The following is an 11,932-nucleotide window of genomic DNA, read 5'->3' on the forward strand; positions in this document are numbered from 1 at the left end:
TCAGATAAGCAGCAGCAGCAGCAGCAGCAGCACCGGATGCAGGAGTGTCAGAACCTCCAGCTGTGGCAGCAACAGCGGCGGCGCTGGCAGCAGCAGCAGCAGCAGAACCAGTATCATCAACAAGAGCAGATCCAGCAACGGCAGCTCCTGCAGCAGCAGCAACAGCAACAACAGCAACAACAGCAAGAGTGTCACCTGCAGCAGCCCCAATGGAACCAATGGCAGTGCTGTCAGCACCAGGAGCTGCACCAGCAGATACATCAGCAGTACCAGCAACAGCGGCAGCCAGACGAACAGCAGCAACAACCACCAATGCAGGACTATCAGCATCTTCAGCATCAGTCCCAGCAACTGAAACAACAGCAACAGCAGCAGTGCCAACAGCAGCAGTGCCAGCAGCAGCAGCAGCAGCAGCAGCAGCAGTGCTGGCAGGAGCAGCAACAAATGCAGGAGTGCAGGCTCTTTCAGTGTCAGCAGCAGCAACTGAAACAGGAGCAGCTTCTCATGCAGCAGCAGCAGCACAGGCAGCAGCAGCAGTACCAGCAGCAGCGAATGCAGGAGTGTCAGCACCTTCAAGAGCAGCAACAAAACCAGCAGAGGCACAGGCAGCAGCAACAGCAGCAGCAGTTCCTGCAGCAGCAGCAGCACTGGCAGCAGTGGCCACAGTGGCACTCCTGCTCCTGGCCATCCGGCTGCCAACAGCCCTGGTTTGACCCCGCTCAGCCGGCGGCAGCAGCCTGCGGACAGCCCGGTGACACGACCTGCGGACAACCCGGCGACAAGATCTACGGAGTGCCATCAGCCCGGCGGTAAGGCTAGCGCCGACTGGTTACCTAACGGCTGGCAGTGCAGCTAGTTGGATCATCCGCACGCTTGCCGTCACTGTGTTTAGTTCATTTGCTTCCTTTTCAATAGCCGTGCGATCAATGTTGCCATTTCGATGGATGAATTCATGACCTTCTGTGACGGGTCAGTCATGCCACTTTGTTTTGTACATATGTAAATAACAACTTGGTTTCGTTTTACCTCTTGACTACAGGCAACGTGTCACATGTTTGCGATATCGCAAAATATTGTTTATTTGTGTGTGCCGTATGATTTGCGTTAGGTATAATGTGTAATAACTCGTGGTTACCGTTGATGTCAATAAAAGGGCCCTTTGCTGGGACAACTTGAAAAATGTTTTTTTTTTATATTGGAAGGGAAAAAGGAACTGAAGGACTACGGGTACCGTAAATGCCGACATTGCGCATTCTCCAGCACACGGGCTCTCACTAAACTCGTGGAAGATACTCGAGACAAACACAGACTGCGGGACTATGAGCGCTCCGCGATTCTAAATTGAAAATTAAAACCAGCATTTGAGTGACAGAGAGCGATATTGTAATCGCCAATCTGACACATATTCCACGGCTCGTGGGAGTGTGAGCAGTGAGCAGTGAGCACGGGTGAGCCCGCTTCGCCGCACCGGTGAGGGATGCAGCTCAGTGGCTCAGCTGCCCGGGAGATGGCGCGCGGGTCGCCTGTGCTGTGTTCAGCGGGTCCGCCTACAACGCAGGCGCTCGGACCGACTCCGACGAACGCACCATGGAACACTTTAGGCTTCAGATAGAATAGAACTGGGAATATTATGAGTATGACTTAACAGTAAACAATAAACATAACAGTAAACAATAAACAAATCACTACACTATTACATAAGCAGTAATACGATTTGGTGTGCATCATCTACAAAAAATTAACGGCTGCTCATGTTGTTTTCGTCGTAGATATCAACTCATGTCCGACCTTCGCGGTTTACATGGCTAAAATGAGGTTGGGGAGCTTCAACAACACGAACGTGGAACGTGACACATGCAAATAGAATGAGGCCACACCTTCTGCTGCAGAAAGTCGATACCTCGAATAAAGTCTGAAAACATCTGTCTATCAGCTGCGTTCCGATGGCAAGTATACATTTCAGTTAAACATTATGATGTAGCCCAACATTTGTTTTACAGCCACAATTCACGCGAGATGTGTACTTATTATAGGCCTGTGATGTAACCCATGCGTAAAATCAAGTCATCGGCTATAGCTGTTATATGTATCTAATCGTATCTTTAATCTGAACTTATTGGCATCCCATCCAGTTACCAGCATACGAAAAATGGTCAAGGAACTAGCCCAAAGTCCACAATTGATTTTAATTCACTTTTCCCTGTCTTCCAACGAGTGCCATCCTGCATTTTCGTCCAGAATATGAACAAAAGAGCGAAAGGAGTTAAAATGCATTGTTTGGTATATTTTTAACCCAGAAACATGTGTGTTTGTCATAGACTTGCCCTTGCTGGCATAGAAGTTGACACAACATTTCGGGGATTGGGCGTGTTGACAGTTGCCATGACATAGGGGCTGAAGTGTGTATTTTTGTTGGGGCACTGTGAGCAGACGGCTGGATCAGGCACACTTCATAAGGCGCGACCGGACCGTAAGACTGGTGAAGGACACGCTCCGCCCACATGACGTCACCTTATCAAAACAGAGCTGCCAACTGACAATCTCAGTCTGCACGGCCGCCAACACATTCACGTGAAAGCCATGGAAAATATACCATTTTTGTGTCGTTAAAGGGGATCATGGAGCAGGAATGTGCACAAAATATCCATAATGCATGAGATCGCACCGCAATTACTATAAATACTGTAGCTGAAAATACAGATACCGGGAGATCATTTTTATGCGGTCAGTTTGTCTCTAATTCAGACGTTAGAGTATGATTTAGGAACTGAAGGTTGCCCAAAATTGATGCCCATGCACAGAATTGGTAAGCTCCGAGCATGAAATGTGGCCTATAAACTACCGCCACGGCACCGCAGATGTTGCCGCTTCTCCGCTGATAGTCCGTACCTCAGCGTGAGCAGGTATCACTGGACGAGGCCCGTAACGACGAAACAGGTCGAAAGTCGTTCTGAAAGTGAATAAACAAAACAAGAAAGTGAACACATTTCACAGAAGTGATCACATTTCAACAAATTGTGTTTCAAGGAAATTTTTGGAGCATGCGTCAATAGCGTATGATTCATGGCTATTTTCGTGAATAGTTTATGAGGATGAAAAGAAAAATGAAACATAAAAAGTAACAGATTTCCAGCCCCACAAACTATGATGTCTGTGGCTGGCAGTCTCGAGCATTCGGAGGAACACAGCACTAATCAGAGCCTGACCTTTCTCCTTAACACGCAAGTGTTCTCATCGGCGAATTCTAAGACGGTATCCACTATCCATGAACCATTACTAGAAAAACAATATCTGCCAATATTGTCTGGGCCATTCCGGCCTGGCGTGGTACAATGGTCATCAAAGGCGGACTACATTTGTTTACAGCTAATTAATTTTCAGTACCAAATGGAAAGAGGGGCTACAGGGCAAACAATACAGATGTAATGTATAATTAGGCATGCATGGACAGAAACAAGTCTGAAGGATGTGAAAAAGTATAGATTAAAGAGGTGAGAACGAAAGGTGGACGATTCATTGCTACCCAGCACATGCACGAATTTGGGAACTCAAATTATCCCAGATGTATTGCACACTATCATTCATAAAAAGACATCTGAGTTTGCATAGATCAAAATACGGCACAGTGCTAACAGTGACAAGGTTGGTATAGGGTGAACAGCGCAGACTTAGCTGCTCCACTTTGCTTATATAAGATAGACTACAAAAGCCAGTGACTTTAATGTTCTTAGAGTTGTGCACTTGATCTCGCATTGCGGTGGATTAAATGCGATCATCATCCATTCAGCTATGTGGCACTGCTTGCAAAATTTTCTTAGCAATGCGAGATTGATTGGTACTCATGGGTTTAAAATTCCAACCAAGGTCAATAAGCTAAACCTTTGGTATTCGCTCAACCACGACAAATTTATAGGTCTTTTGATATATCGTACGATTCTGCACCACTCTAAAATCACAAAAGAGTTATTGGTGTGATTTCAATGATCAATCAGACTTTCTTTACCCGCACCACACAAATTATCTGACCATAGCGCTAAGCGCCAAAAGTGCCAGATGAGCGCGGTCGGCGGTTCCATGAAGTGTGGCCGGGCGGTGGCGCAGCTGTCTGTGCTGAGGCCCTCGGTGGGCCCTGACCTGGTAACGCGGCGGTGCCGACCGGTCTCAGCCCCGTCCACCCGCACACGGGCCGACCGTGTCACCGGGCCGCCGCTGCGCAGAAGACAGGACGCCGCCGCGCCGCACCGCGCTAGTCCGTGGGACCATGTGCACACAGGACCGCATTGTGCAATGCACAGATCCCAGCCGGCACACACCTGGTGAAACGGGCCAATTTTTGTCTCTCGGCCTCTGCAGGGTCGGACAGCCGAGGAGTAGTATCTCCACACCGCTGCCATGGAGATAAACAGTTTCGGGGGTGCTGACGCAATATGGTCCTGTTCTCGTCAGAAGTTATGACATAAATGAGTTAGTGCAGTGTTTTACACAGCAGGCAGGTGACACATCTAGGAGTGCGACTCTTTCAAAAAACATAATAAAGCTAACTGGACCCCCCCCCCTCCCCCCTCACACACACGGGATGCAGAGACAGACCACCGTACCAGTGCAGCTGCTTAGTTGGGGAGTAAAACATATTGTTTTCTCCTCGTGTGGAGAAAACAATAGGTTTTGAACAATAGGTGGAGAGGTTTTGCACCTGCGTGCAAAACCTCTCCCGTTTTTTTTTTTACAACCAATAACAGCGAATGAAGACCCCAGCTGGAACCATAACAGCCCTTGGGCGCCCTTTTGGGACTTCAAGATGCATGTAACTCTCTATGAAGAGCGCGTCATACGCCTGTCGATTGACACGCATACGAGTAAAAGGACAATACGATAAAAGCCGCCGGAAAGCATTATAATATTTTTATTTCAGCCACAAGCCAGCAGCTTTTTATCAGTTTTCACCTCTAAAATCAATAGTCATTGTGTAAAAGGTAGAGGATATGTTGCTTGCATACCGACATGTAGTCAAAGCCGAAAACAATTCAGCATCAAATAAAATCCAATGTAGCTCATGAATGCTTTTTAGGAGAAAAAGAGATGGGAAACGTGGCAGCATACTCGTAAGTCCAATCAGTAATATTGGTGTGCGTCTTCTGAGTTCCTTTCCTTCTTTAACTATAACATGCACGTACCTAATTGTAGTGTGTGGTTATCGCGAAGGAAGAAAGAAGTGAAGCTCGACCCAGATATATTTTAAAAGAGGAGGAGACAAACGAAAGCAAATCAAGAGACAAGACGAGTAACCAATATCGAGCAATCCCTAATCAAGTGAGACGGCCGCGCACCGCGTCCGACCGGCGCCGCGGTCCCAACAGCTCTCCCAACCACGGCCGTATAAGAGCCGCCGGCCGCAGCTCGGCGCATCCCGTCCGCCCTCCCGCGCCTGGTCACGTGACCGGTCGGCAGCCTCGGGCGATGACCGCTCACTGGTCGGCCGGCCGCACTATGTTTTAACTCGGGATCAAAACTGGCCAGGGCTCGTAACTAAGAAACTATATGAGATACAGACGTGTTTTTGGGCTCAAACGAAACGTTGGAGACTAACGATCATTTAAAGTGCAAAATGTGTCGGACCAGATGCTCATGTACTTGTTTATGACGTCATAAGTGTCACGAAACATATACAAATATTGTGTCATATTCTAGCTATGAATGCACGAGCATTTAGGTATCTGTAAATTTATAGTAATCGTAAGTCTGAGCAAGGCTCATCGACGAGGCAAGTCAAGGTTGAGGACATGACCTTGTTAATTAGCATTGATGACCTCAGATGACCTTGAATGCTCTTATATAGGATTTATTCATATAGGACCTACAATCTTTATATTTATTAAAAAAAAAAACATTTTCAAACGTATGATTTGATATCAACTTGGTGTTAGGCCCTGTCTCCACTTTAGTAAGTCCAGAGTCCTGTATGTTTTACGTCACATGACGTCAGGGGCGGATCCAGCTAATCCGTTTGTAGAGGGCAAAAGTTTCCGATCCATTCGGTGACCTCGACCCACCGCCGCGCCGGTGACTTTACAACGCTTCTATAGCTGCCACTTTGGCTGCTCTGCTTTAATTATTTGTTGCTCTGCCTTCCTTTGTTCTTGAATTCTCTGTTATCTGACCCAAGGCGTCTGATCAACCCAATCTGCGCTAAAAATGTCTCTCGTGCGCCATCTCTTTATTGTCACTCTTGCTTCCAGCGTGACTTACTCACAGACAGCGCCCTTTCTCACACGGTTTCTGGAATTAACGCGTCTGGGTTCGATCTTAATAACATCTAGACACATATCCTCTGTCCAGACACAAACTCAAACGTAGCTCATCGGACTTCCTCCAACTTCCATAGTGAAAACGACAACAACTAACGCCGCGACAATACACCGAGCGCACCAACAAACATGTTCGAAACATCAGCGCCACCTTAGTCACCGGACAACGAGTGAACGACGCCTCCAAATTATAGAGCGGCGACTACACCCGCCCCTTTGAATCCACCCGGATTCAACAATCACAGCACAAACGAACTGAGCAGTTTCCTCTTAGTAGCGAAACATCTCGCAGACACTTGCTAACAATCGCGAATCGCACTTCAAGACATGTAAGCGCGACACCTGCATACATACATCACTTTCTGAGAACGATGCGTGCCAAGCCAAGCTACATCACAGCTCAAAGAAAGCACAACCACCTGAGAACAGCATCACATCCTCCTACAACTTAACAGGACACTTAGCACAGTTTGATGAGCTTAGAGATCGATCTCATGTACTCAGAATGTCCAACACGGACTACAACCTTCCGCACAAAACCTCTGTCATCTTTGTATGTGTCAATAACTCTACCGAGCTTCCACTGACCCCTGGGACCTTCGCCTACAACTAACACTACATCATCAACAGAAAGATTATTCTCGATATTTGTCCATTTCTGTCTCTTCTGGAGCGTCGGCAGATATTCCTTGACCCACCTCGCCCAGAACAGTCCAGACAGGTACTGAACGTGACGCCATCTCTTGCCGTAGATATCGTCGCACGTGAACGTACCTGGTGCATCTGCCGCGCCACCACGAAGCTGAAGAAAGTGATTCGGAGTGATTGGCTCCAAATCACCAGCATCTGAAGAAACGCACGTGAGTGGCCGGCTGTTCAGAATACATTCTACTTCACAGAGCATCGTGTGGAGTCCCTCGTCGTCAAGACGCTGCTGTCCCAGTATGGCACCAAGAATCTTCCGGATGGACCTAATCTGGCGTTCCCATGTCCCTCCGAAGTGACTGGCGCCTGGGGGATTGAATTGCCACTCGATGCCTCTTCTCAACATGACTTCATGTACGGCAGTTTGGTTGATCTTTTCAATCTCTTGGCGAAGCTCACGCTCAGCTCCAACGAGGTTCGTCCCGTTGTCTGACCTCATCGAACGGACGGGACCTCTTCTTGACACGAACCTACGGAGGGCGTTGATGAATGAGTCTGTGGACAGACTGCTGACCACTTCAATGTGTACTGCTCTTACTGCCATGCAGGTAAAGATCACCCCATACCGCTTCTCCTGTCTCCTTCCAACTTTGACAGCAAATGGACCGAAGAGATCGACACCTACATTTGTGAAAACCGGATCACCGGGAGTGACACGATCTTCTGGGAGATCCGACATCAGCTGTGTGACCACTCTGGCTTGACGTCTCCTGCACGATACGCACCCTTGGAGAAGGGATCGTACCGCTGAGTTCGCCGAGATGATCCAGTAACGCGCTCGAAGCCTGGCCAGGACGTGCTCTCTTCCCTGGTGTCCCAGCGTCTCATGAGCGTTCCGAATGAGTAGCTCACTCACGTGTCCACGCTTCGGCAGGATCACCGGATGCTTCGACTCGTACGGGTACTCGGAGCGCTGCAGCCGGCCTCCAACTCTCATGATTCCGTTCTTGACGACAGGATTCAGACCATAAAGTCTACTGGATCTCCTCAGCTTCTTCTCAGCTTGGGATGTCGATCCTCTCGTCTCGTCTGCCAGCCCTTCCATCAGAGCCACCTCCTCTGGGAATGACTGTCGCTGAACATATCTGATGACGGCGTCTTCAGCTTCCTGCAGTTCGTCCGTTGTCAGCAGACGCAACTTCTGCTTCTCATTTTTTCCGACATCCTGTTGCAGGCCTCGTAGTCGTTTTCTGCGTCGATCCTGAAGCATCGTCTTCACTCGAAGAACCCACGCGACGGCCTTTTTCAAGCGGTGCCAGCAGGAAAAGTATCTGATGAGTTTGTCCGTCGGGCTCACCTCTTCTTCCCTGTTCAGTGTCGCGGTGCAGACCGCCTTTCGCTTGACCTCAGGATCGTCTTCTGCTACAGCAGAGACAGCGCTGAATGGCATCTGGGGCCACTGGCTCTCGTCCTCCCACAGGAACTCTGGTCCGTGAAGCCAACGAGCTCGTTCACGGAGCGTGTCACTGTGAAGGCCGCGAGATGCGTCGTCGGCAGGGTTGTCTTGCGACGGTACGTACCTCCACTGTGATGCAGTTGAACCATCCTTGATGACGGCCAGCCGGTTTGCGACGAATGTCTGGTACCTGACTTTGTCGTTGTTTACGTAGCGGAGGACTGCTGTACTGTCCGTCCAGAAAAACGTCTCATGTACGTCTACGCTGTCCAACTCCCTCTGCACCGTGGTGTTCAGACGTACGCTGGTCGTCGCTGCTGACAGCTCCAAACGAGGAACTGTGACTTTCTTCAGTGGAGCGACACGCGACTTGCCCATCACAAAGGCACAGTGGATTCTTCCTTCCTCGTTCTCCTGTCTGAGATAGACCACTGCTCCATAGCCCCCTTCACTCGCATCACAGAAGTGATGCAGCTGGCTCTTCGTCACACACCCGAACTCTGGGGTCTTCAGACATCTGTCCACGGTGACCTCAGATAGCTTCGGTAGCTCCTCCAGCCACTTCTTCCACATCCTTGCCTCGTCGTCTGGAATCCTGTCGTCCCACCCTATTTCACGTCTGCATAGGCCCTGCAGGAGCTGTTTACCTCGCAGGAGAAACGGGCCTGCGATTCCCAGCGGGTCATATATGGAACTGATGACCGACAGAATTCCTCTCCTGGTGGCTGTGACTTCCCTGGTCTTTACGCTGAATCCTAACGCATCATCGTCAATTTTCCACCGCACACCGAGCGCCCTTTCTTCATTTTGGCACACGTCCTTGTCCACGTCCACGGCCATCTTCTGGCTGCAGTCCTGTTGAGCGAGATCCTGAAGAACTGACTTCCTGTTAGCAACAAACTTCGTTAGGTGAAATCCCCCTTCTGCGCAGAGCGCTTGTACTTCTGTCGCGATGAGGCGCGCTTCTTCCTCTGATGATGCTGACCGCAGGCAATCATCAACATAGAAGTTCCTGCGAACTGTGTCGGTTGCTTCAGCACTGTAGCGACTCCGGCAATCATCTGCAGTCCGTCTCAAGGCGAAGTTTGAACAGCTTGGTGACGAACTGGCTCCGAAGATGTGAACCTTCATCCGGAAGTCCTTCGGTTCGGCGCTGATGTCTCCCTCGGGCCACCACAGAAACCGCAACAGGTCTCTGTCTGATTCCGGCACTGTGACCTGATAAAACATCGAGCGGATGTCTGCCATGAAAGCCACCGGCTCTGTGCGGAAGCGCAGAAGCACGCCCAACAAAGAGCTAGTAAGGTCGGGGCCCTGGAGCAGCACATCATTTAGCGAGACATTGCCGTGCCTGGCCGCACAGTCGAAGACCACCCTGACTTTGTCTGGCTTGTGTGGATGGTACACCCCGTGGTGGGGTACGTACCAAACACGCCCATCTTCTCGGCTCAAGTTTCCCTCGGGTACTTCCTCAGCATAACCTTCGTCCAGGAGATTCTTCATGAAGGTCGTGTAGTGCTCCGTGAACTTCGTGTCCCTTTTCAGCTTCCTCTCGAGACTGCACAGCCTCCGCAAGGCCATGTTTCTGTTGCTCGGCAACCGGACATCGTCATCCTTGAGGGGAAGGCCGATCTCGTAGTGCCCCTCTTTGAGCTTCACGCTCTCTTCCACCTTCTTCTTCCACTGTCGGTCTTCTTGTGACAACCCGAGCTCGGTGCTTGACATGTCATCGCCGAATTCTGCGTTGTACAGATCCCTGATTAGCTCATCGGGCTTCTGGTCAATCTTGATGCGATGGACTCTGGCTCTGTGCTGCTTCTCATATCCTGGAGTACTTCCTTTTCTGGGGCCGGCCATGGTCCATCCAAAGACTGTTCTCACTGCATACGGCCCTTCGTCCTCACTTCTCACAGCCTCCAAAGGCTCCAATGCCTTGGGACAATTGTAGCCGATGAGGAGACCGACTTCAACATCTTGACCTGCTTCTGGTAGACTGATACCCTTCAAGTGAGGCCACTCATCTGCATCCCTCTGTCTTGGAATCTCTTCCTTGGACACAGGTAAGCCGTCCAACGTGTATAACGGAGGAAGAGGAATGCTACTGACTCCATCCAGATCGCTCACTTCCAATCCTCCTGTCACCTGTGTGTGCAGAAGCTTCTTCCCTGATACGGTCGTCAGGGCCAGAGTACGCCGAGTACTGGGAACATCCAACTTCGCCAGCAGAGCTGAGTCGATGAACGACGCTGAGCTGCCGTTGTCCAGGAAGGCATATGTCGTCACGGCACGTGCCTGTCGACCAGAGGGGAAAATCTTCACCGGCACGATGTTCATTGACCCGCCACCTTCCGACGTGGCTGCACTGACATGGGCGCTGGATGCTTGCACCCCGACACTTGGTCGCTGAGCTTCCTCCTGACTTCTGCATGCTACTTTCGTACTCGGCCGGTCTTTTTTGGCTTGCTTCACAGCCGTCTGCCGGTCATCATCGTGAAACAACGTCACGTGCCTTCCATTGCACACGCGACAGATAGATCTCCTACGACACTGACTGACAACGTGACCGGCACCGAGACAACCGAAGCAGAGTCCTCTGTCTCTGACGAAGGCTGTGCGTTCCTCCATGCTCCTCTGAGACAGGCTGTCACAGATGTGCAAGAGGTGAGGACCATTACAAAAGTAGCATCGCCTTGGACCACGCGAGCTGTCCATCGCCGTTGTGCTTTGAGCCGAAGTCGCAAAGCTCGACCTCTTGGTGACGTTACTGCTCGTCATCCTCCCTCTGTGTGCTTCTTTGGGCTCTTCTCTTCCGAACACTGGATCTCTGGCAATGGCCGCCTCCTTGTCAACAAACTCCACCAAGTCCTCAAACTTCAGTCGTCTTGCCTCAGTCTGCGTAATGTGGTGCGCGATTCGGCGCCACCTTTCTTGCATATTTGACGGCAACTTCTCAACCACGGTCTTCATGATCTGAGGGTTGTCAAGCTCTTCTAAGCCTGGGGTGTTCTGCATCGCATTTTTGCATCCAACCAGGAAGATGGAGAAATCATCTAACAACGCGACGCTAGCTTTCACAGGAGGCCAAGAAGCCACCTTTTCTATGTATGAGTGGGCCACTCTTGTGGGGCAGCCGTAGCGCCTCTCCAGCAGCCCCCATGCTTCCCTGTATGCTGCTGCTGGCTCGAGGTGCATTGCGCTTCTGACGAGCTCCCTGGCTTTACCTGTGACGTGCTGATCCAAATAGTATAGCATCTCTCCTGGGTCCTCTGTTCTTCTAGCTATCCTTGCTTCAAACGCACGCTGAAATGACGGGTAGTGCATAACATCTCCATCAAACATTGGTACCTCAGCAGGTGGCAACGTGTTTCTAGAGAGCTGTCTGGCTAGCTGACTGAGGACGTCCTGAGAAGCAAGGGAGGACTGTGACCTGTCTGGACAGGTTTGAGGACCGGCAAATGAGCTGGAAACAGCTGGCAGCTCCCGCGCTCCAGTCGGCAGGCTAACAGCAGCTGGTCCCTCATCAGTA

At 50.4% G+C, this 11,932-nt stretch overlaps 1 protein-coding gene across 1 annotated transcript; it reads right to left on the reverse strand.

Annotated features, from left to right (window-relative positions):
* Positions 1-719: 719 nt before the first annotated feature.
* On the reverse strand, positions 720-10,263 carry LOC122391859. The gene is made up of 3 exons (XM_043386160.1): positions 7,867-10,263; positions 7,080-7,151; positions 720-761 (listed from the first exon to the last, which is right to left on the reverse strand). Exons 1-3 carry the CDS (start codon positions 10,261-10,263, stop codon positions 720-722), a joined length of 2,511 nt encoding a protein of 836 aa, XP_043242095.1.
* Between the last annotated feature and the right edge of the window lie 1,669 nt (positions 10,264-11,932).

This window comes from Amphibalanus amphitrite, unplaced genomic scaffold (genome assembly GCF_019059575.1).
Source record: "Amphibalanus amphitrite isolate SeventyFive unplaced genomic scaffold, NRLGWU_Aamphi_draft 000458F_arrow, whole genome shotgun sequence".
In the NCBI taxonomy this organism is placed as follows: Eukaryota; Metazoa; Arthropoda; class Thecostraca; order Balanomorpha; family Balanidae; genus Amphibalanus; species Amphibalanus amphitrite.